Source organism: Coptis chinensis, chromosome 8, assembly GCF_015680905.1.
Source record: "Coptis chinensis isolate HL-2020 chromosome 8, ASM1568090v1, whole genome shotgun sequence".
Lineage (NCBI taxonomy): Eukaryota > Viridiplantae > Streptophyta > Magnoliopsida > Ranunculales > Ranunculaceae > Coptis > Coptis chinensis.
The window spans coordinates 81,799,999-81,826,249 of NC_141463.1; the positions used below are offsets into that span (position 1 = coordinate 81,799,999).

Here is a 26,251-nt window from a genome sequence, read left to right on the forward strand (position 1 = left end):
ACATTCAGCCCCAATGTCATTGAAGTCTTGTATCACATTTCCAGCACTATCTTTCAAACAAGTGATTTTATTAACCACTTTTCTAGCATGCATGGACTTAAAGAAATAAGTCGTATTGTTATCCCCCACTCCTATCACTTGATCCCTAGACTTTTGCTTAAACATTCCTTCCTCTGAGGTTGCCGCCTGTACATATGTTCTAATGACATCTTTTTCTTTCTTGATGATCATCTGGTTTAGTGGCTGGCCTTGCAATTATGTTTGAATCATATCCATTTCTCTCTTCGCTTCTTTGACCCTGTTAACAACATTGCCTACTATTTCTTTATTCCAGTCAATAAGTGTGGCCTTTGTTAGTTTCAGCTTCTTCATAAAAACATACATCAAGGATTTTTGCACGTGCTATGCACGATTTAAGGAAAACAAAAAACAAAAGAAAAAAAACGACAAAACAAATGGCTGAAGGGTTGTATTTTGAAACAACAAGCTGAAATATTTGATGACCTGCCGGATGTTGAGAAATGCATCACGACTATTTCCAATAACCTAAAGAGATATGAGAATGAGAATGATAGATTGGGATTTTATTATTACATTTTGTCTAATCTTCACTATTTTCGTTTTATTAATGGGGAACAAACAAGAGGAGTTGCTATGAAAATAGTTGGCTACGCCATCTCCCATGAGTCGGATGCTTGGGGAGTGGATAGACGTGAGTCTAAAAGATAAAAATAAAATAAGTGAGAACGGTATTTTCCACAACTCACAAGCCTACGCCTCTCTTTATAACGTAGAATAGACGTGAATTGAATTAAATATAAATCAAATTGGTTGTTCTCCTTTATATACTTAAGATTTTTTTTAATAGCTAAATAGAGTAGAGAAGAGAATTGTAAAAGGAAGAAGAGAGAACCAAACAAAAACTTTTTTTTTTTTCCTTTGCTACTAAAACCAAACAAAAACTTATCTCTTTACTGGTGTTCATTGGGCGTCACCTCTCTCTCTCTCAATCTCTCATCTTTTACGGGCTCTCTCTCATACAAAAAAAAGATAACAAAAAGAAAACAACGAGATATTCCTTGTTTGATTCTACATCAAATGGGTTGGGTCTCTTAGCCAACAAACCATGAAGCCCTCAATTGTTGAGGATCAGACCACAACATCCCCAAACAGTGAAATGATAGAGTACTAGACCACGAGGAACGTTTACTAAATAAATCTATATAGCTCTTTAAACAATTTTTGATAAGATTAGACATGTTCAAATGAGTTAATTTTCTATAAGGATTCTCTTTATTGTGAAAAATTATCTTCGCCAAAAATTAACATCTAGCTCATTGATTTTAGAGGTGAATTGAAGTTCCTATGGAGTTTGTGTAAGTAGAATACATCCGGGACATATAGAAGACAATCTCACGCGAAGTAAGGGGCAAGAGTGCTGTGCAAAACTGCAAAACCCGAGCCAAAGCGCAGAAAAAATGTTAAAAATCACATATGCAGCTTCTAAGTTACACGTGAAGCCCTCGTGCTCTCATCAGTAAACATGTTTAACTTTTTATGTCTGGATTTTCTGACCAAAAGCACTAGATTCTCTTACACTCGTGCTGCTCACTTCACTCACTTGAGCTACCACCTCAAAACCAAAACCCCACATAAACCACATAAACCACAAAAACACAAACACCCAACCAAAATTCTACCAATGCCAAGAAATCTTCATTCCATTTTATTCTTCTTCACCATTTCATTAATAATCTCACAATGGATTGTTGTTTCATCCATAGGTGTAAACTGGGGAACATCAGCATCACACCCACTGCCACCAGATAAAGTAGTAGAGCTCTTAAAATCTAATGGAATAAACAAAGTTAAACTCTTTGATGCAGATCCCATTGTTCTTGAATCACTTTCTGGTTCTGGTATTAGTGTTATTGTCGGCATTCCTAATTCTTTACTTAGAAGTTTAAGTTCTTCAAAGAAAGTTTCTGATAGCTGGGTTCATGATAATCTTACTCGTTATTTCAGTAATGGGGGCAGAACTGTTCGTATCGAGTAAGCTTCTTTTTTTTTGTTATGTGCATTGGTTCCTTGTGTGTGATTATTTTATTAGATTTAGAGGCTTTGAACTTGTTGGTAGTTGGTATGTAGTACATTTTGATTTATCTTATATTGTTTAGGGGGTTTGGGGGTTTTAACTTTTAAGTTAGTGTAATATTTTGTTCATTTTAGTGGGTTTTGGATGTATTAAGTGGGCCACATTGTAATTATCTGCTGTTGTTGTGGATGTTTTTTTTCATTTTGATCATGAAGAGTAGCTTAATACATAATTTATCTCAAATGAACAACTTAGAAAGGCCATAGTGGTGCACACCATGTTCGCAATCTGTCGTTTAGTTTGTGTGTAATACTCTAATATTTCGTGTATTCAATTAAATGAAGTGAGATGATTTTATTAAACTTATATTTACTTCTGAGTATTCTTTTCACATTTAAAATTTTAGAAGCATTTTGATGTATAAAGAACACTTTGTGATATGCCTTTGATATCTGTTGGGCTAGTTTTTTGGAAGTGAAATACTGATTTTTAGAATTAGTGAAACAATGGGGTTTTCATACTATGAAGAAAAGTTCTGTTTCTGCTTTGTGATATTGATCAAGTTTCTCCGTGTTTCTTCCCCAAGATCTAAGGTGTTCCCATGACCTAGAGTGAAAATGCTTTATAAAATTGGCTTTCTAATGGAGTTATTTATTCAATGCATATCATGACATACTGACTCCTGTTCTTCCATTACGCTTTGTAGAAGCAACCCCCAGCACCTGTGCTCACTGCAGGGTCTATATTAAGTTCTTGTTGCGCAGGGGGGGGAGGGGATTTTAGTTGAGGAGGGGCTGCTACTTAGTTAGGGGAGGTTTTTTTAAGGGAAACAATCAGTCTCATATACTACTGTAGTATAAGTATGTGAGACTATGGTATAGATAGTATGCACATAAGATAGGAGTTGATGTACATTGACGATTGGCAGCTTGTCGGTCTCCAATACTGTTTCCTTAGTAGCAGAATCCAAAAATAGAAATCTTATCAGTCCCATAAGTCATAGGTGTGTGTCAGCACACATGGTTTGCAGGAGTTAAGTAGATAAACGAATGCATGCTTGTTTTGTAAACTTGTTTGATTTTGCTTAAGCTTTGAATATCACGGTGTCATATCGCAACTTTAAACTTACCTATATACAGGTACATTGCCGTTGGAGATGAGCCATTCCTTCAAAGCTATGGAAAACAATTCCAGCCCTTTCTTGTTGGTGCACTGACAAACATCCAAATCGCTTTGACCAAGGCGAAGTTAGATAAGAAGGTCAAGGTTGTTGTCCCATGCAATTCTGACGCTTTTCTGTCAGAATCTGGTTTGCCTTCAAAAGGGCACTTCAGGCCTGACCTCAACAAAACTATGAATCAGCTCCTCACATTTCTTAGCAAGCACCAGTCCCCTTTCTTTATAAATATCTACCCTTTCTTGAGCATTCACCAAAACAAGAACACTTCCCTGGACTTCGCCCTATTCAAACCAACTGCTCATTCTCTAAATGATAGCCATAGAACATACAAGAACAGCTTCGATTTGAGCTTTGACACTCTGGTCACTGCATTATCCAAGGTTGGTTTTCCGGACATAGAAATTGTCGTCGGGCAAATTGGATGGCCCACCGATGGAGCTCTGAATGCCTCCTCTTCTATAGCTCAGAACTTCATGAAGGGCCTAGTGGACCATCTTCAGAGTAGATTGGGGACTCCGCTTAGACCCAGGAAGCCTCCACTCGACATGTATATCTTCAGCTTGTTGGATGAGAACCAAAGGAACATAACCACTGGCAATTTTGAGAGACACTGGGGTGTTTTCACCTTTGATGGTCAGGCCAAGTACAATATTGACTTTGGCCAAGGTTCAAGGAAACTTATGAATGCACAGAATGTCGAGTACCTTCCCTCCTCATGGTGTGTGGTAAACAACAACAAGGATGTCTCAAATGTAGCTGGCAGTGCTCTCAAGGCGTGTTCTGCTGCTGACTGCTCGGCATTGTCTCCTGGAGGCTCTTGCTTTAATATCACTTGGCCAGGGAATGTATCATATGCATTTAACAGTTATTATCAACTACAGAATCAAAGGGCAGATAGCTGTGATTTTAATGGTTTGGGATTGATCACAACTGTTGATCCTTCGGTGGGGAGATGCAGATTTGCAGTTGAACTTCGCACTTCAGCATCAATTGCACTAGAGTGGACTCCACTTCTCTGGAGGAGGCTCCTGATGCTAGCATCTTTCTACGTTTGTTTGTTTTGGCTTACATAAGGTAGTTTTCTCTGTGGCTGAAGGAATATTGATATCATTTTTGCGCCTTATAACGGTCAGAATTTTGCATGTTGTACAAGGTTGACACTACTTCTTTTAAAACCATTTGTAGTTGATTAAGAAGGATATAGAGAGAAAAAAAATTAAAAATATTGGATATCTGGTTTGTAAAATTGTTCTCAAACTGTTTGGTTTGTGCTTTATTTGTCTATTATTCTTCCAAACATTCCATCCTTCAAAGGCTAAAAAGACCCCGACATGATTAGTAAAATATTAACCATTTTTACTTAAAGATGCAGAATACAAAAACAAAATTTGTCTAGTTCACCAATTTTAATCCAGTGAAAACGTAGAATACAAAAACAAAAAAATTGCTGAAGTGATGGACTGGTAAAAAGTAAACCATTCTCCGGCTTTTATAGACTAGTTAGATTTTCAACAAAATATCCAAACAATAATACGGACTGACTTGATAACCACGGAAGTTGAATCTTCTCAGTCGAACAACTTTGTAGATTATAAGAATGGACAATAGGTGATAATCCATCACCTGTAATTCTGTAAGATATGTCCAAAACTGACTGTCTGGAATGACTATTGGCGGCCAGATACCAATTTGATGACATGCTGGAAAAACGAAACGTTGATGGACCCAAACAAGGTCATTGTAGTTCTTTAATACCCACAAGTCAAACGTAATTCCGTTGGGGGTAATCTCCCTAAAGAACATGGACAAACACCCTTCAAATTCCTGTAAATAATAGTTGGTCAGCACTAAGCTACTATTTTTCGGTAGCGGAATCTCACCTAATTTTTCAGTTTTGAGGTCTAACAAAATTATCGCACCATATCCTTTCCAAGGTAAGGCTCCGTTTAAGAAAAAAGATTCTTCAGACAACCCATAATTTGCAGGAGTCCTACCTATCCGGCTCCATGGACTGGTACCCACAGTAAGTACATGACATCCACTCCTCGGATGGATTTGAACCACTACGTACTTATTTGTAGAAGGATTAAACCCGAAACCAAAGTTATTAGTGAGACTAGGTTTGGATACTTCTATGTGTTCTCTTGTGGTTGGATTACACACGTAAAGAGTGTTAGTGCGAGGCATGTGGAAACATAGCAGACCATTACAGTGAGCTACTTTTAATCCTATACAATGTGAGGGTAGCCAATTTGTACCTATACGGGTAAGTATACCGCCTTCTCCGTTTATTGAATATGCAACTACACCTTTATCAGAATAACTGGCTAATGCCGAATAAGGACGTTCCAATCTTAGAACGATCCCAATGCATATTTATGAAGATGGGATCTTGGATGATCAAGGAGCACCATTGACCATTGCTTGCATACAGATTTAAACCTCAAAAGAGACTTCGCGGGTAGTCCGCTTAGTATGTTGGGTATGATATCATATGGAAGGTCAGGACGATTCAGCAGCAAACACTCACTTTGCTTTCTTCTTTCCTTTCTACTTTTCATGACTTGAAAAAACAGCTCTCCTGCAAACGATTCCCCTGCCTCTTCACTACGCTTTTTCTTTTGTTTTATTTTTGTGGCCGTCTCTTTTATTCCAAAGATGAAACTTAAAGGACCATATATAACCCTGAATACCTAAGACGGTTGTGAGCTACCTAAACTAAAAAACAGGTTCAATGGTTTCCCAGACTCGTTCTTCTGTTTCACTTCCTTCTAAAGGATGATTTTTTTAATCATCAAAATTCCCGATTTTACTAGTTTGTCCCTCATAAGTCATAACTAATAACTAAATAAATAAAAAGGAAAAGGAAACAAAAGTAAAAGAGGGGCAAAATCAGATTTTGGGTTTAATCTCCCTCACCAAAAAATCGTTACACAAAAACCCCCTGGAAGCAAACAAATGCATAAAACCTCCTTATTATTTAAAATATAACAAAAGCCAAAATAGGAATCAAAATCTCTTTTTGGGTTTAATCTCCGACTCATTAAAAAAACTTATAATTACAAAACCCCAAACCGGCTGAACAAATCCTATGTAAATTTGTATTTATATTGAAAATATAAAATTAAATCTTCAAAACCTATTTAAATTTAAATTTTCATATGAAATTTTTTTCATTTAGGAAAATTTAAATTTACATGCATATATTTTTACATATTAAAATTTAAATTTACATATGTAAATTTGTAAATTTAAATTTTAATATTGACAATATAAAATTACACAGTCTTCTTAACCTATTTAAATTTAAATTTACATATATTCTGTGAGGGAAATTTTCAAACCCAAAAGTTACTATGTCAATTTAAGTTTTTATAACTCCAATGACTATGTAAACTAGCAAGATGCACGTGCTATGCACGCGATGTCAAACAAAATTTAAGGAAGAGTGTAAATAAAATTTGGGTGAGCACACTTACAATTGACATTATGCCTGAACAGACACACTGACAACCGTTTAAAATTTGAATTAAATGGAACTCCATGCCTATTTGATTTCCAGATATACGTAAGCAATAAACTTCTAAGTATAGCTCCAAATCACATGTACTTTGAGCATCTCATCCTAGCAAGTGCACGTTGCAAACGACAAAAATAAAATGTTAGTGCATCAAAAGCATTCATGTAACGTTATGCATTAAAACCAATATCCAAACCTTAGGTACATAGGTAATATGCAACTGTAGGTATTGAATCAAAAGAATGGGACATACCCTCCAAAAGATGAGTAATTTGGTTTGTTAATCAATCATCCAAAATGGAGTTACAATGGCATAATATTTAATAAGGAGTTACTCACATAGTCTTTTTTTCGCTTGACTGCATGCTGGACAATAAATTGAACGCCTTTTGGGCGCGCTCGTTGAGCGTGAAGTGGTGAGGTGGTTTTGAGTAATTGTTTCTATTTGAGTGAGGATGTTGCCTCTGGTATTTCACAACATTAGTTGACATGATGACATATGTTGGATAACATAGACATAATCGAAAATTTGAATATTTAAAGAAAATCTTCCTTGTGTATCTCAAATACATGGCAACAAATTAAACAAAATGGCTATATACATGGTAAGAGAAAAAATGACAAAGATATGATGGCCAAAAGAGAAGGGAAGAAGCTGCGAAGAAACCGCATGAACTGCATACCGCTTCAAGCTGGCAAATGTTCCTAGGAAGTAATATGGAACTTGGAGTTGTGTTATGCAGTAGAAGCACAAATTTATATATTTGATCACCACGATCCAATATGTTAACTATTTTACTTGCCAAAGCAATGACACCAATCCCAAATAGAAAAAGCATTAAGAGCCTTGTAACTGATATACAAATTGTAGTTTTTATTCCAAGTTTACAATCATTTGGCCATTCAGCAAGCATGCCTACAAGAATTAGGATCACTTTAGGTACGATGATGCACCACTCAAAATTTCTAGACTACATGTGAAGAAGGATAGAGGAGCATCATATCCAAAAAATAGATCCTTTAGTGGTAACAGAGATGCTATAGTTAGGAGTTGAAGGATATGATGTATAGTCCAAACATGTTATACGCTTTATTCAAACCTTCTGAAAGAGTCCACCAATGTTTTACACTATACCTTCTGTACATATTAAAAAGATAGCGAGTGTCTATTGGTGTGAAATAACGAAATGTAAGAAATACAGAAGAATAGGGTCCTTAAAAAGCCCTTATTCCAACTTAAGGTATCTCCACAAAACACGGATACCACATAGGCATTAGTACACCTTAAAATGAGCCGTTAGAGTAAACTGATAGCTTTAAAACCACTTTGGAATATGAAGTATACCATGTCGATGAGATTGTAGGATGCGAAATAAAAGTATAAAACCAATTTTGACACCACAAAAAAAGAGGTAAGAAAATAATAAACAATTAATGGAACATACCTCCAGCCGTAGTACACTTGATTGTTAAAACTTGTGAGTTGATCCAACGGAGGGTGCACCAAGATCCTGGAATCCTTGTTTAACAGCTTGCATTGACAACGGAGGGGTCTGTTAACTGTTAACTGTAATTTTTTTTTTAAAGAAAAAAGACAATACTAATGTCTCGCTTATATTGAGAAGCTTAATATCCTCTTTTTTCTAGGTGTTTTTCTCAAAGTATTGATTAGCAAGTTGGGCCGCCAAAGGGATGTATACTTTTGCCTAGCTCTTTGTTTCTATAAACATAACAAATTAAATTGACATTTGCTGTTGTACTTAAACGTTACTTTCAGAGTTTCTTGTTCACTTAAATTATGGAAGTATGTTCCTGAACATTAGTAGATGTTCAGAATGAAAATAGGGGCCGATCAATTGGATCCTGTAGTATTTGTGTGACACCCCAACCGCAACCAGAACCCCTCCCCAAGAGAATCCTAGCCTTTCTGAGCATCTATAATGTAACTGTTTCGACAGTAAACTGCTTCAACACAACGAGAGCAATGGTAAAGAACGCACTAAGAAACAGAGGAATTTGATGTTGGGGGAGATGAAACTGAACCAAATAATGGTTGCCTACGTACCCAAGATCTATTATCTAGGGATCAAGTTTCCACGTAGTTCCTTATGAAAAATAGTTTGGTATTTATAGAGGTAGAGTAGAGAGTCCTTGTAGCTCAAGTAATCTTGTAGCTTGAGTAATTGTGATAGAATATAACTGTCAACTGGTAATTATCTTTTGATAAGAAATGAGTCTGGACATAAATCAATGTACATTAGTGACAAACCATGTGGCTAAGGTTCAGCCTTAGACACATGAGTTAATGGGCATGTACATTGATCCATGATATTGCGAATTGGGCTTTAGCCCTGTTGATTAAATGAATAAAATAAAGACCCCTACTAATGGACGTTTGCCACGTAGGTGGGGGTCAAAATAGTAACCCTCCTATCCATTGTTTTGCACAATGTAAGCATCTCTAAGCAAACCCCATCTTTATTGGCATGCCCATGTGTAGCACCTCCAATGACTCCCTATAATCCTTGCATAATTGCTGTTAGAGTTCAAATGGGGCCAATAGAACAAAACAAAAGTATTATCTGCAAATGAAGATCGAGCAGCGGAACTCTTTCTTTTTCCCATGGTTCTTTAAACATTATAGCTATACACTCTTGTAACGATCTGTAATTGTACACATGCCGTAACATTCAACTTTAACTCATACAGCAAATTCGAAGACGAATAATTATACACCTTCCTGCCAATCAGAGAAAGTAAAAACGTCTTCTTCAAACATTTTGAGCACACTTGGGAGTTAGATACCTTGAATTATGTACTACAGTTAAGTTGTCCCTGTTTCTTTAGAGGTAGTAAGGATCCTCCAAAACTCAACTTGGCGTCTTGGATACCTGAAGTTAACTTAAACACAGGTCTTGGGTGGGCTTAAAAGAAGACCCTACTAAAAATCTTATTTCAAATAATGCGGGGATGCAACAACTCCAAAGAGCAGTAAACTTTAAGAAGTTTTGTTGAATTCAACTATCATCCAACTGGAGTTTCAGGGGAACATCAAAATCATTGTTGCTACAACCAGCTCCCAGTACATCAAGAATATCCCCGCCCCACCTCTAACATACCCCACATGTATATTGGTGAAATCACTACTAACAATATACTTACAACTTGTCCATAATAAAGAAAACAAAATCTATATATCTTCATTATTGTCGAACTTTACCTCACTCCTCCGTCTCCTAATATATCTATTGGTAACTCTACCTTTCTTTAGCAAATAAACAAAACCAGTGATTTGGGTTTTTTTAGGTGTTGCTTGCATCTCTTGCGAGATATTAGTTAAGCTACCTTGCTCTTTGTTTGTATCATCACTATGATGCTAGTGACCCTCTCTCTCACCACAGTACACCATTACTTTTAGTAATGTCATGAGTGAGTAATATCTCCTTCCTTATCAATAAAATTCAATTATTAAAAACTAAATAAAAATTAAAAGAACACTCGAGCTAAAACCAAGATTACATGAAAGAAAAAGAAAAAAAATGTCCTATGACTCCTATCTAATACCAGCCATACACCTTGAAAGAATACCTAACTTGTGAGGACACTATTAAACGAACTTCTAGAGGCTATATAACTTGAAAGAGCAATAATAATTGCTTCCTTCAAAAATTCATCCTGAGGGCACATAAATAAAGCGCTCAAGATGGGAGTCCTTGCTCGGCCATGCATGATTGCATCCCTTTGTTTTAGTTTTCTCTAATAGTCGTAGTTTCCTTTTTCTAGTATTGATTTTGTATTGTCTTTTCCTTTGTTCTATCGGAGTGGGATATCTCATCCTACGAACTTTGACTTTATGATTATATATATATATATATATATATATATATATATATAGGGTTAGGATACAGCCACGTGTATCGAGAGCCACATTGTGACACAAATACCGATCCACACCTTTCATCTCCCCATCAACCCAACCGATCCTACGCCAACAGAAATTCCAGAAATTTTGAAAAACGAAATTCCAGAAAAACCAAAATTTCCGGAATTTTGAAAACAAAAATTTTGAAACCAAAATTTTGAAATGTTTACTTCTTCTTCCAAAAACACCTAAATCACTCATAAACACCTAACCATTAATACCAAAACACTAAACCAAAACACTAATTTTGAAAACAAAACACTTAAATCGGACATAAAACTAAATGTTTACCTTCTTCTCCAATTAGTTCATCGTTGTGAAAAACAAAATCTCCTCCAATTTCACCGATCTCTCTCCAAAATCTATAAAGGAGAAAGTTTAAAACAAATCTATAAAGAGATTCATTTGAAGAAGAAATTAGGTATAACTATTCTCTCAACTTAATCTTATTTGGTATTAATGGTTCTTGACTGATTATGTATTTATGTGTAGTGATGATTAACCTGTGTGTATTCTCCACAAATTGTGATTAATGGTTCTTGGTCGAGTTCACAAATTCAGTATTAATCTTATTTGGTATTAATGGTTCTTGATCGACAAAGTTCACAAATTTCTTCTTCAATTTAATTTATGTGTGGTGATTATGATTATGTATTCTTTTCCTTGCAATGAGATAAGCTAGTGTGTAGTGATGATTAACCTTTATGTTTCTTATGTCATCTCATGGAGCATTCTTCATGACTTTAAACAGCCTTCTACCCCCCTAACTACACAAGCAAATGCTCCACCTACCTCGCACCAAATCAAAGACCAGAAATTTGTTCCTCTTCCGTGAGTTGCCATGTGGTTCTAACTTATTATTGTACACTTAGTTTGTTGATCTCAAGTACTATACTCTTACGGGTTTAAGTAATTGAATTTACTGTTCAAGGGGCCCCAATAAGCACTTGATCCGATTCCGCCAGTGAACGAAATGTAAGAATTTTTTTTTTTAATAATTTGTTTCTAATTTTGATAATTTTTTTTGTGTACTTTCATGTTAAACACAATCTTTCATGTGATACATGAAGTTTTTGGTTCACTGATGAATCAGACTTTATGATGTCAATCCATTAATCGAAATTACTACCGGAGACGGTAAAATGTTGGTTGTTAAAACTTATATGTGATGGTTTTGGTTCACGATGAATCGGGACTTTATGATGTCAACCGACACCGAAATTACTACCGAGACAAAAATGTTGGTTGTTAAAACTTATATGTGATGGTCATTGGCTCGACCTTGCAAGTAAATGTTTTGATAATCGATATGAAAAATGCATCCGCTTTGACTTGACCGTGATATTGAGCAAGTATGCAGAATCAATTATTATGGAAGTCTTCCTTTGTAGGACAAGCTTTAGTTAGTCCGCTGATGTTGTGTAAAAATTTAGAAACCACAACCTCTACTTACTCATTAGTGAGTATTATCTAGATCTCTAAATTGTTGAATGAAAGGGAACTATTAATCGGCCGACAAACCCAAATTTTGTACTCATACAATCCAATAAATATGTCACCAATTGGATTAATATTATTTAAAGCCGGTAAAGTTACATCATATATGATTAGAAACCACAACCTCTACTTACTCATTAGTAATACATCAGATATGATTAAACTTTAAATATTAATCCAATTGGTTTTGAACTCTATCAGAGTTTTGAACTCTTTCAATGAGTTTGTTCTTTTTCGTTTTGATTTCTTCTTCATTTTTTTTTTTTTTCTTTAGAGGTTCATAGATGTAAGGTGCGTGAATCAGACATTTGGTATGGCAGGAGTGTGAACGGATAAAATGTTATAAACCTAGAAGCACTACTCTAATTCAGTTTTTTCTTTTTGTCCTAGAACTTTGACACGTTCGCTTAGTTATTTCTTTTTATTTCTACCATCCTTTCTTTCATCCAACCGAATATCCAATTTCTATTTTTTAGGACAGAAAAATTTGCAACATATTTAATATTGTTCAGAATTGAGTAGGGGACAACTAAGTTGGTAGATACAAAGGCCCATTGATTAAGGCACGTGTCGAACTCATTGAAAAACTTTAGTCTACCAATCTCAATCCAAGAAAGTTTTGAAGTTTTGAACTCTTTCAGAGTTCGGTGAACTCTATCAGAGTTTTGAACTCTTTCAGAGTTTTGAACTCTGTCGAGTTCAGAGTTTTGAACTCGTCGAGTTCGGTGAACTTTCAGAGAGTTTGAGTTCTAACTCGTTGTTAGAGTTCGGTGAACTCTTTCAGAGTTTTGAACTCTGTCAGAGTTCGGTGAACTCTTTCAGAGTTTTGAACTCTGTAAGAGTTCGGTGAACTCTATCAGAGTTTTGAACTCTGTCAGAGTTCAGAGTTTTGAACTCTGTCAGAGTTCGGTGAACTCTTTCAGAGTTCAGAGTTTTGAACTCTGTCAGAGTTTTGAACTCTGTTAGAGTTCGGTGAACTCTTTCAGAGTTTTGAACTCTGTCAGAGTTCGGTGAACTATGTAAGAGTTTTGAACTCTTTCAGAGTTTTGAACTCTGTCAGAGTTCGGTGAACTATGTAAGAGTTTTGAACTCTTTCAGAGTTTTGAACTCTGTAAGAGTTCGGTGAACTCTATCAGAGTTTTGAACTCTGTCAGAGTTCAGAGTTTTGAACTCGTCGAAGTTCGGTGAACTCTTTCGAAGTTAAGAGTTTTGAACTCTTTCGAGTTCGAGTTTTGAACTCGAGTTCGGTGAACTATGTAAGAGTTTTGAACTCTTTCAGAGTTCGTGAAACTGTCGCCGAAGTTTTGAACTTAGATATAGATTGGCATGCACACCGCCTTTATTTCGTTATTTGTTTTTTCACGTTGGTATTGCAACAATTTGAATTAGTTGAATGTCTTATTTTTAACTCCTATTTATTTTGTAGCAATGCCTCAACAAAGAATCTGAATGTGAAGAATGCCAAAAAAGTTTTCACCGGGTGCTAAGAAGTTGTTAGGTGGGGAGTAGTAGTTCGGTCGCTGATGAGGAGCCCGAGAAAAAGAGAGGAAGGAGAACAACCACTTCGCATCGGTTAGTAGGGATCGGAAAGCGGATGATCCCAGTAATGTTGTAAGTGGTGTAGAGTTAGGAAATCAAAAGAGAAGAAAGGGGACAGTTCTTAGTGATGTAGATGTAGATGTAGATGTAGATTTAGATTTAGATGTAGATGTAGATGTAGATGACGATGACGATGACGATGACGATGGAGATGGCCATGACGTAAATATGGATCGTGGGAAGAGTGTAGTTCTAAGTCATGCTGATAGTGAAGAAGAGGGTGTTGATGATGCAGAAGAAGAGACCGACGAGGAGGAAGAGGACGAGGAGGAGGAGGAGGAGGATGACGAGGAAGTCCATGTAATTGCCTCCGCTGAATATTGTGGAGAAAGTCTAACAATGACTTGGAGTTCAAGAGAGGTGTTTATGGAGGTGGCCCCTTGTGTGTCACATCCGTTGTATGACTATGCAAAGTGCGGGCTCGCTGATGTTTGGGGAGGGCAGGTAATATTATCATCGAAAGTGTCTATTAGTATTTAAATTTTGTATTACTAAACTTGTGCATACATTAATACTAAGTTTTTTTGTTGTTTTAGGCGGAGCGAGGGTGTTGAAGTGCCATGGGCACCTAAACAAGTTGGTACAATGGGATATCCTCGAGGAGAGTGTTCAAACCGTTCTACTTTTCACGTGGAGCTTCAAAGAACCGCTTATGTGCTCGGTCTTAGGTGTATATTGTGCATCGATCCCGTGTTGGTCTCGCGTTTGTGGAGAGGTGGCATCCAGGAGACCAACACGCTTCATATGCCGGGCTTAGATGACAATCACGCTGACGATGTTTCCCAACTCTTAGGAGTTCCGATCAGAGGCAAAGCAGTGACTGGGGACACTGATTTGACCTTGGAACAGACAAAAAGACTCCTCCACAAAGATCTTGGCATACCCATGGATAAGATAGATGCGGAGATGAAATCCAATAAGTTCACTTCCAAAGTTAGGATGGATTTCTTGATGAAGCATTTCTTTGGGAAGGTAACCGATGAAGATTTATTGATGAAAATGGGGTTGTTGGAAGAAGGCGCCAACCCAAAAAGAGGTGCAGCTTTCTTCGTGAGAGCTTATCCAATTATTTTTCTTTGGATGTACCGCCTTCACCGACACGCCCGAACCGCAGCTCCCGCTTGTTATCCGAGATCGCCAAATTTGCGAGATCGAGACTACGCGTGGGTGCAGCCTTTACCGCTTACTTGTACAGGGTTCTTGGGACCGCCACAAGTGCCAAGGTGAAGCGGTGTTTCGTGCTATTTCACTCTCCTACAGGTATTAGTTTTTGTTTTTCTTTTCAATGTCAATTTTATCTATCTATTACAATATTAACTCGGTGTCTATATTAATGTAGGCATGGATTTATGAGTACTTCCGGTGTTCGTGCCATACCCAAATGAGGACTATCAGTTGAGCATGTGCCGCGGCTTTCGAGGGTACTCAGTTATTTCGATCTTTTTATGCTAGCACAACAAATGCATTGAAGCATACCCGAGCCACCATTGATAATATGACTTGTACCGATGTAAGCATTTTGTATGTAAATAGTTTTATTTATTAATTGATATTATTAGTATGTGGTTAATGATTAATTTCCTCGATCATATGCTATTTGACAAAGTTGAATGGTATCCCTATGTGCAAGTCCGAGCTATAACGGGCCGGTGGATGAAATAGCATTTTTCGAGGGATTTATATGCTTTCTTGATAATGTCGAAAGCAAAGATAATGTTTCGGAGGGTTGACGCCGGTTGGGTCATATGCAGCGGTTTGTACCCTCAGATCCCCTTAAGACCAAAGACCTCGACGCTTTAACTACTTCCTCGACGCGGGTATGATGTGAAATTTAATTGCATCTTCATATCGAGTAAATGGCGAATCACTTGATTCAACTTGAACAACGAGGACCCATTCCGCCTTATCCATGGGAGTGTGTTAGTAGATACATGAGTTGGTACGAAAACAATAGTCATATGAGAATGATAAACCCCGATCATCTTAGTCACTACTCCCTACGAGTCTTCCATATCATAACTGCGGTGAGTTAATATCTTACAACGTTAATTTTGTTTTGTTTTGTTTTGGTATTTTATAAATGTAAATGTATAAATGTAAATGTAGTTTTTCGTTTTAATTTTGACAAAGACCCATCGCCGATGAAATTTCTCGCTTGCTCAATCAAGGCCTGCAATGGGTGGGACTGCGATTCCAGACGATGCACGAAACCAGTTCATGGAGGCATACAATTTGACCGGTGCAAGTTCATTCATAGGACGATATCGCGGAATGAGCATCTTATACTAGGTATGTTGAGTTTGGTTAGTTTAGGGTTTAGTGGTTAGCATAGGATTTAGGTATGTTGAGTCCAAACTCAACATAGGGTTTAGTTTACCTCCTTTTATCTTGTGTTGGGGATGAGTGTTGGAAATGGAAATGGTGAACATGAGGAAGCAAGTGGAGAGGTTAGTTTTGCAGGAATAAAGCACACACACATGTTGACTTTGAAACCGGAAAGCTTTAAGGATTGTGCTAGTGTATAACAGATTAGGACAACAAGGCAAGTTTAGATATACCTTCATGATCCACCAAAGACGGGATAGTCCCTAACATGGGGTTTAGGAAGTCCCTAAGGATACTTACACAAAGTATGATTCCCAATTCACTAATACAAGTATCCAGTTATCTAAAGGTAAATTGCTCCTCGACTATCACCCAAGCGATGGATTTCACCTTCTACCCAATCGAACGACAACAAAAGCCCCACGCCACGCATGTAAGCCTTAGTTTGTCTACTCTAAACCGTTATGCAAATGGCATGTTTACTCAATTTTCTTCGAATTGAAGTTGCTTCTTTCCCATTACTCTTTGATTAAAGAGTGGATGCTACTAAAAATTTCAAATATTACCCACATAATTCACCTTCTCATGTAAACTTGATATCCGTTGTAATCAGATCCCCGAATCATTGATCAGCCCATGAAACTAAAAAAAAGTTTGTCTCTTTCAAACTGTTATACTAATGGCAATTCAACTCAATTTTCTTGGTGAATTTCAAGATACTTAACCCTACTAAATTTATTTGATGAAAGGATACTTAACTTTACAAATATTAGACACACACACTTCATCGATGGAAATTTGTCCAATTTGCCTTGATCATTACTTAACTTATCTTATAGTCGGTTAATAGAAGCTTGTTTGCTCTTCTTGACATGTCCGATGAATCCGAGAAGTCATCCACGCACCAACACGCACTTACGCTCGAGATGCAAAGGCAATGGCAGCAACAAATCCAGACATTAAAGAGTACCCAATTACTACGGTTTGTTATCGACATGCCGGATTTGAAATCTGGTGATATCAAGGTTTCATTGGAGGAAGACAATGTGCTTGTGGTCACCGTGTTTGAAAAGAGGGAAGAAGAGAAACAAGGGGCTAAGTATCCGAGGATGGAAAGGAGGATTGGGAAGTTTACGAGGAAGTTTGCATTGCCGATAATGGATACGGAGAAGATTTTCTCAATTGCTTGTCGAGATGGTGTGCTTAATGTGATCATTGAGAAGGTTCCACCACCTCGAAAAACAAAGAAGCCCAAGACTATTGAAGTGAAGATTGCTTAGATCTTAGAATATTATGGTTCATGAGTGATATGTGCTTAGATCTTCCGTGGTCTTTGTTCCAGCCGTTTGTTTAGGAATGTTGTTTATGTGCTTTTTAAGGCTTGGAATTAACTTGTATTTGCGGTTTGAACTTTGAACTATTAAGAATATGAGTTTGCATTTCTTTTGTTTTTCTGTTTGTTTAGAATAATCTTTGTTCAAACTTGGAAGTCAATCGCCTTTCTCTCGATCTTTTACACGCTTGTTGGTGTCCATACAAGCAATATGCTTTTCTCTGTTTTGACTTGTCTCATTGTAAACAAGTTACGCTTTCGCTTATAGGTATTGTTGAAGCATAAAAGATCAACTACAAAGCAGTTGATGAAGTATTTTCATCAATTAACTTAAACTATCGTTGAGGAATTTAACCGAATCATCAAAAAGTTTTTACCTCTTTCAAACTATTTCTTCATTCCTCTTTCAAACACCGAATCATCAAAACAGATAACACCATTTTTTACTCACCTGTTTGGGACTAAGGCCAAACGGTGTGGCTACACCGCTTGGGACTAAGGACAAACGGTGTGGCCACACCGCTTTGACTAAGGATAAACGCCAGTGGCCACATTTTTATTTAAGGCCAAACGGTGTGGCCACACCGCTTGGGACTAAGGACAAACGTGACAACACCATTTTTAACCCAGTTAAATCCCAAACGGTGTGGCCACACCGTTTGGAGATTAGGACAAACGCGTGTGGCTACACCGTTTGGGATTAGCGACAAACGGTGGGCTACATCGTTGGGACTAAGGCCAAACGCATAACACCATTTTTAACTAAGGACAAACATGACAACACCATTTTTAACCAGGTGAAATTTAAACGCCACACACCATTTGGGACTAAGGACAAAACGGTGTAGCCACATCGCTTTAGTCATTAAGGCCAAACGGTGTGGCCACACCGTTTGGGGACTAAGGGACAACTGCACAACACCATTTTTAACCTAAAGTTCAAATCCCAAACGGTGTGGCCACACCGCTTGGGACTAATGACAAACGGTGTGGGCTACACCGCTGGTATTATGACAAACGGTGTTTTTACACCGCTTTAGTTAAGGCCAAACGGTGTGGCCACACCGCTTTGGGACTAAGGACAAACCGACAACACCATTTTTAACCCAGTTAAATCCTAAACGGTGTGGCCACACCGCTTGGGGGATTAAGGACAAACGGTGTGGCCACACCGTTTGGTTTTAAGGACAAACGGTGTGGCTACATCGTTTTTGTATTAAGGCCAAACGGTGGCCACACCGCTTGGGGACTAAGGACAACCTGCACAACACCATTTTTACCCGGTTCAAATCCCAAACGGTGGAGTAAGTCCAAACGGTGTGGTCACACCGCTCAAGAGGCAAAAACACGACACCACCATTTTATCCAGTTCAAATCCCAAACGGCATGGCCACACCGTTTGGGACCTGAAGTCCAAAATGGTGTGGCCACACCGCTTGGTGTGCAACCTGCACTACCTAGCCGTGTCGTTTTAGCCTCAAATTTTGTCTCACCCAAATCAATCAGCACACATCAATAATTACTACATGCATAATTACGTTTAAATCAACTGTTATACTAAAACTCAAGTTCATATAATTTACACAAACTTGTGACATGTAAAACTTCCGAAAAGGTAATCAAGTTCGACATATAATCAAGTTCATATAATTTACTAAACTTCCGATTGGTTCAAAAAATGAATAAATAGTTTACTAAAACTATGATAACTAAAACTCCGACAATTCACCCAAATAACTAAAACCCAAATAAACTCAAATCACTAAAACTTCTTCACAATTTAACTCGACAGCCCCACCAAATAAAGTTGGTGACATGAATGGCGATATTCGTGGTCCTCAAACAGTCCCACCACCGCCTCCTTGCTAGGTTCCATACGAAAGGGGATAAAACCGGATAAAGGGAAATGTTATCATTTGTGCCCTCGCCTTCGTTTCTCCTCCCCATCCTCGTCTTCGCTTCTCCTCATCGCCGCTCCTCTGTCCTCTAACTCTACATCCAATATCAGAATCAAAAAGAATGGAAAACGTTAAGTTTTAAAGGCAATTGTGTAAGATAGGATACTACTTAATTAAGTTTAAGGAAACAATATTATACTTACTTGGGCCCTTCTTTTTTTGTTTGGATTTTCGTGACAATTTAAATCATCATGGTTAACACCAACTTTGTTACAACATGTACATCTCCTCTCTGCCTTTGCTTTGGCTTTTGCGATGCTTGTTCAAGACCCCTTTTATTCTACCATCGCCCTTAGTTTTCTTATAAATCTTCACGACTTTTTTCTTCCTTTTTGTTTGAGAGATGTTAGGATTCAAAAGTAAAACTTGGGATAGGTCAAATGGCGGTGCCGAACTATCGGCAATAGTGCATGAATTAACAACAAAAACACCGTGATCAACTTCCTTCGCTTTGAGCTCCATCGACAGTTCTTGCGCCTTTTGTAGCATTAATTGGTAAGTCGAATCAGTTTCCGCAGAGCTTCATAAACCAACCGATTAGCAACCATTTGAAGTCGAAAGTAATTCTCAATTACCTCGAGTTCTCATGGCCACTTACCAAATCCACTGGTCATATTTCACTCTATACTTATTTGCCCCTTTCATCCACCTCTTAAGAATAAAGAGCTCGAATCTCAATATCACGACTCAAATACTTTTATGAGGTGTCCACAAGGTATCCCCCTGTAAATTCAAAAGTTTTGCATTCACAATTACCTTCTTTTTGCATTTGGGTTGAACTTCACCTTTCCATTCACGCCACACCAGAATCTCGCGACTTATAAGTGTAGTTTCATGTCAGCAAGATTACTTTTTCATCATCATGCAGACATACCGCCAGTTTAACTCAATTTTGCTTGAATCTATCATAAGCATTCCTTGTGTATACACTTGTCGCGACTCTTCAAGAGAAATGAATTACCGCCTATAATCCGATTCGAAAGTGTTCAAGAATATAATCCTCCTTTTTTCTCTTTCAACAATCCTCATCAAACACTTATCATTCTTCACTACAAACTCTCTAAGAGTTGTCGAGATGTGAAAAGTTCTTGTAAAAGAATTCATGCTTTCTTAACTTTAGTCAAGTGCGCAAGATAAAAAGTATCCAAGTGATAAACTGGAGCCCATTTCAGGTTTAATCTTGTACATCTCTTGAAGCCATTCATTCTCCTCCAACTTAAAACTAGACATCAATTCTGCCCACCTCCTTTCAAACACATCAGAATAAATATTTGAATAATACGTTGTTTGAATTCTTTTTGAATTTTGACTTCCGATAATAATAATTTGGAAGTTTTTCAGTGGAACTTCTTCATAATATGCCATAAGAATCTGTGTCGAGTATATTAGGAATACCGCATCAATAACTAGAGTCATAGCTCTATCTTGATCTCGTGATAATTGCAGATGGGGCACGCCCGCCCATAGCTCCAAGCCAAGTCTCAAAACCCATGGAAAAGAATCTTTCCGCTTTCATCCAAAAGTAGTGCACAACCAAATTGGATTGATTGCATATGGTGGTTAACTCCAAAAATGGGGCTAATGGCATTTCATATACATTCTTCCGATATGTGGTATCAAAGAAAACCACGCCACCAAAATATTGAAACTGTACGCCGAATCGACCATCATCCACTAAAAAAAATTAATGGCCCTTGCTTCATGATCCATCCAGATTGCATAAAAGAAATTAGATCCTCTATACTTTTTTTTTTTTTTCTTGAAAATGAAGCACCATGTAGCATCACCTCTCACCGGTTTCTTGTATTCTTTTGAGGGGCCCAAATGGTTCCAAATAATCCCTATCATCAAAACCAATTTGTAATTCACAAGTATATCAACAACTTTATTCACAAGGTACACCACCATCATTTAAATGAGTCAATCAACACCTTAGCTGCAGCAGTATATTTCTATTAACAGTGCATACGATTCTTTTGCCGGACTAACCAAAGGTTGTGATTGTGCTCGCTACTAAATTTCATCACTTTCCAGATTCCACTATTTTGCTTTGTCACCCCATATCAAGCAAGGCACCCACATTTAATCAGATTTTGTTTTTCTCACTTTCTTTCGGCCCATCCACATTCTTATTTTTGCCTCCTCGATCTCTATAAACCCCAAATCAAGAAAGCAAGTCATTTGACAACTACTAACTTCATCCGAACGAGAAACCGATTTTTCAGAGCTTCACCATGGACTAAATCCAAACGATTTTCCGCAGAAGTTATATAGAATTGTTTTGTCAGCCTTCAAGAGTTTCAAAACACATTCCCAAACATGGTGGTTTCACAATTTCCACTTCCACTTCAAACTCGAGGTTGAACAGAGGGAAGAAAATGCCACGTAGGTGCCGCTAAGGTGTCGAAAAGACTCGCATCGCAAATAAATGTGTCCACGCCAAAAATAAAACAAATAAACTAACACGGTATAACAATACAAGATTGAATTCGCTGGTAGAAATCAAAATAAAATTGAAACATTAGCTCACCCGAACTGTGATTCTTCCTTCTCTCCGAACTTCATCAATCAATATTGAGTCGCCCATCTACAAGTAATAAAAAATGTCAAAATTGTGGAAACAAGGGCATTGTGAACAAAGTATAGTAGCAACTACAACTCAAACAAATTGTTGTCCATTTAAGCAAGTCACAAGTGTAAATGTATAATAAGGCTAGTCGAGAAAAATGCATAAGGAAATTCAAAATAGAGAAATTAATGAGAAATAGAGAAATAAAGGAAATTCTCGATGTAATGTTTTGTTTATTTCGAGAAGAATTTTTTGCTTTGCAAAATTTTGTTTTTATGAAATTTCGTTTTGGGATTTGAGTGGATCTGTTTTTTTCTCTTGAACGGTGCGCACACCGTTTTTCTAGGTCCCAAACGGTGTGGCCATGCCGTTTGGGATTTGAGTCTGTTTTGATAAAATGGTGGTTTTTTTCCCCTCTTGAACGGTGTGATCATACCGCTTGATTTAGTCCCAAACGGTGTGGCCATGTCGCTTGGGGATTTGAGCAATGACAAACTAAAATGCCAAGTTGTCGGAGTGTAAAACTAGTACAGACTTGTGTTATGTTATGTTAGCTTGTGCTTTTTAGTCGGTGTTCTCATTGTCTTTTTCTATTCTACTTGGCGTTTTTTTGTATGTTTCTCGTGAAATACCAATACTCGACGGACCTTTGTACTTGTTCTCCGATGCCTTGTAGGAACTTGTTTATCTTTATGTTTATGACAAAGAAAACTATTTAAGTTGTAGGAACTGTGGGATAACTTTTATTTAGTTTTTATTTTCCCACGTAAACTATTAGAACAAACTACCAATCAAACTTATTCATTGTTATTAGAACAAACTACCAATCAAATTTATTCATTGTTACATCAACACAAGATTCTGTAGCAAATAAATCGAGTCATAGTTACAAAGATAAGCACAAGTTCACCACAAGTTCATAAGAGTCATAGTTACATCGTAGTCATAACCACAAGTTCACCACAAGTTGTTACCAAGATAAGCAAAATGGATTAACCAGCAAGTTCACAAAATGAATTAACCAAAGATAATTACATTCACCACAAGTTCACAAAAACGCAAATACAAAGAACTTGAAATCAACCACGACTCATCTAATTTTACAATGAAACTCAATTTTTTCGACAAACCATCGCCGCCAATTTCAAGTGTAATTTTGACTTTTTATCTTTTTTTTTGAAGACGAGGGAAGAGGTGAGTGTGGAAGAGCTTGAACTCGCTGCCAACTCAATGTTGCTCCTTAACCAAGCTAACAAAGTATCCAACCATTCAAAATCCTTCCCACACTCGGTGTAATTCAAGAATTTTCTCGCTTCTTTTCATTTTCCGCTTTTTCATTGTTGTGTTAACCTTTTCAACCCCCAAGAATTCAACTGTTCTGATCTTAGATTCTCTAGAGGTACTAATGACTATGCTCTCGCCAGCCTTCCAACCATTGGAAGTCTCCTAAAGCTGACAGTCAAAAAATTTTTCCCAAGAGATTGGATTTGGCTCGACCGCTTTGTGATCCTACTTCCACGACATTTTCGAATGCAAACAAGGCGACAAACAACCAACAACATTTCTCTCGATGAATGAGTGTTATCACCACACCTATTGCATAGAAGTTCTTTCCATCTACAGAACAAAAATCCAAACAAACAAACATCCATTTAGCTACACTTGTCTAACAAAACCAATAAAAAGAAAACTACTTTAATCTATTTGAACTAGGACACAAGGACATTTAATTAATTAAAAATAAAACTATTTCTATTCTTTTAGTTACACAACTAACTCTTGGGTTCAAGATCTTAAAAAGTGTCTCTTTACAGATAAATAACTATGGAAGTGGCCATATGTCATATACAAAGTGTCCATGTTACTTAGCAAAAATCCCAAAATTTGATTTTTGTCATCATCCGGGTCAAGATATCTCTTCTTGGACACCCTCGATTGTATAACTATCCAAATCACCTTTTCCTTTGCAACTTCATCTCTAAAACGTATTTAAGAATTAGCCTCACGCCTTCACATTAGATATTCTAACTTCAACTTCCCAATTTTGTATCAATGCCTCTTTTTTCATATAGACTTTAAAGAAGTAAAGTACTTGAGGTACTAAGTAAAACTTCACAAGAAAAGGCTTCCATTAGCCTATAGTAAAAGTACATAGTCAAAAGAAGGGAAAACCAACCACATAAAGTATCTTCCCCGCTAAAGAACCTTTTACAAACAAAATAAGTCTATTACCCTAGTCCAACTGGTCAAGACTCATGAAAGTATTTTGACACGAGAGTTTGGTGAACATTCGGGCTTTAAACCTAGTGTTAGAGGAGGCCTCATGGAAATATGGCTTAGAAGATTTAAGATAAAAATCAATGCAATCGATGTCATATGTCGTGACTTTGTACAAATTCCAGCCTTTTACAATGATTGTTAAGGTGAACTAAAGAGAAGAGGGTATTCCACACTCTCTTCATGGCAAATGTAACGAAAGAGATAAAGAGAGGCCTCTGCGTTTTCAGTAAGAGAATCAAATGTCTTTCAAAACCAAAACATCGCAAGCTTCAAACACATTTCCACGTAAGTCCCCTCGATCCACTAAATACAAAAGAAAGCCCATGCACAACCATAAAAGTGAGTTCTTCCTACTTCACTTGTCCAACAAACCAATAAAAGTTGAGTTTTCCAATTTTATATAGAAAGTCGCTAAACCGAGATCCAAGAACAACTTAAAACCTAATCGCACAATGCATGCATCTAAAAGCTTGTCAGAGCTCATGTGCGCATTAATGCCTGGAGACAAAGAGGAAAAAGTATACATATTTCGAGGGTGGCTCCTAACTCACTTCATTTCAAATGAGCCAATTTAACTCAACTCGACAGTTCAAAACTCGGACAGAGTAGTTCAAAAACTCGAAAAGAGTTCACCGAACTCCTCGACAGAAACTTCAAAACTTTGAACTCCTCGACAGAGTTCAAAACCGAACTCGAAAGAGTTCACCTAACTCTAACAGATTTAAGTTCAAAATTCGATAGAGTTCACCGCTCATAACTTCATTGCTTGATTTAATGATTTATTTATTTTGAATCATTCATCTCTTATAACAGAAGTTCAAAACTTTGAACTCTTTTCAGAAGTTCGTGAACTCCGAAAAGAGTTCAAAACTCAACTCGAAGAGTTCACCGAACTCGACAGAAGTTCAAAACTCCGAACTCTCAAAAGAGTTCAAAACTCTAACAGAAGTTCACCTAACTCGACAGAAGTTCAAAACTCAACTCGTAAAAGAGTTCAAAACTCGGAACTCGAAAGAGTTCAATCAACTCCGACAGAAGTTCAAAACTCTAAACTCGAAGAGTTCAAAACTCGACAAACTCAACTTCGAAAAACTCAAAACTCGACAGAGTTCACCTAACTCGACAGAAGTTCAATGCTCATAACTTCATTGCTTGATTTAATGATTTATTTATTTTGAATCATTCATCTCTTTATAAATCCAATCAAGTAAACAAACAAAATATCTTCAATTAATAATTCAATCCCACTTAAATGTTTATAAAGCAAACAAATATCAAACAAACCCATAGCAACGCCAATTAGTTCCATAAAAAGAAGCAAAATCCCAATTTATGAACAACAAAAATCTTGTTTGAATGGAAGAAACAAACCTGCGGAAAATAAAGGTTGTTCGACTTAAACCAAGCTTGAAACTAAGATTGATTCACAATGAACACCTTAATTCAACACAACAATGGTTAATTAGCACATTGTTTTCGAAAGTGAAACACTCCATTTTTGGAGATAAGATTAAAAGAGAGAATGTAAACACAAACCTTAATTGTTTTCGAGAGTGTAGCCGTGGTCCACTCGATTTTTTTTGGAGATTGATTCAGAACACCGATTTTTTTTGGAGAAGAAGATAAACATTCGATTTTTTATTTGAATCCTATTTCATTGTTTATCACACTGGATTGTCACAATGATTGTAACCGAAATTGGAGGAGATTGTCACATCGATTTTTTGGAGAAGAAGGTAAACATTTTCAAAATTTTGGTTTCAAAATTTTTGTTTTCAAAAATTCGAAATTTTGGTTTTTCCTGAATTTCGCTTTTTCAAAATTTCTGAATTTCATGGGTCGTAGGGATCACTGGGTTGATGGGGAGATGAAAGGTGTGGATCGGTCAGGTCCACAATGTGAACCATTTGAAGTCGAGTAATTCTACGATTTTCTCCAGAGTTCTCATGGCCACTTACGGTCCACGGTCATAC

General features: G+C 37.1%; 1 protein-coding gene and 1 pseudogene across 1 annotated transcript; both read left to right on the forward strand.

Annotated features, from left to right (window-relative positions):
* Window positions 1-1,547: 1,547 nt before the first annotated feature.
* Window positions 1,548-4,557, forward strand: LOC147483472 (O-Glycosyl hydrolases family 17 protein). The gene is made up of 2 exons (XM_086581157.1): window positions 1,548-2,052; window positions 3,235-4,557. The coding sequence occupies exons 1-2, from the start codon at window positions 1,703-1,705 to the stop codon at window positions 4,346-4,348; spliced, it is 1,464 nt and encodes a 487-aa protein (XP_086437283.1). The 5' UTR covers window positions 1,548-1,702; the 3' UTR covers window positions 4,349-4,557.
* A 12,576-nt stretch (window positions 4,558-17,133) lies between these two features.
* LOC147483473 (17.3 kDa class II heat shock protein pseudogene) lies at window positions 17,134-17,418 on the forward strand (annotated as a pseudogene).
* The last annotated feature ends 8,833 nt before the right edge of the window (window positions 17,419-26,251 follow it).

Excerpts from the sequence above, each read along its gene's own strand:
- LOC147483472 (XM_086581157.1), top strand. The coding sequence starts at position 1,703 with ATGCCAAGAAATCTTCATTCCATTTTATTCTTCTTCACCATTTCATTA. Across the intron at positions 2,053-3,234 it reads GGCAGAACTGTTCGTATCGA|GTACATTGCCGTTGGAGATG; the intron begins GTAAGCTTCTTT and ends ACCTATATACAG.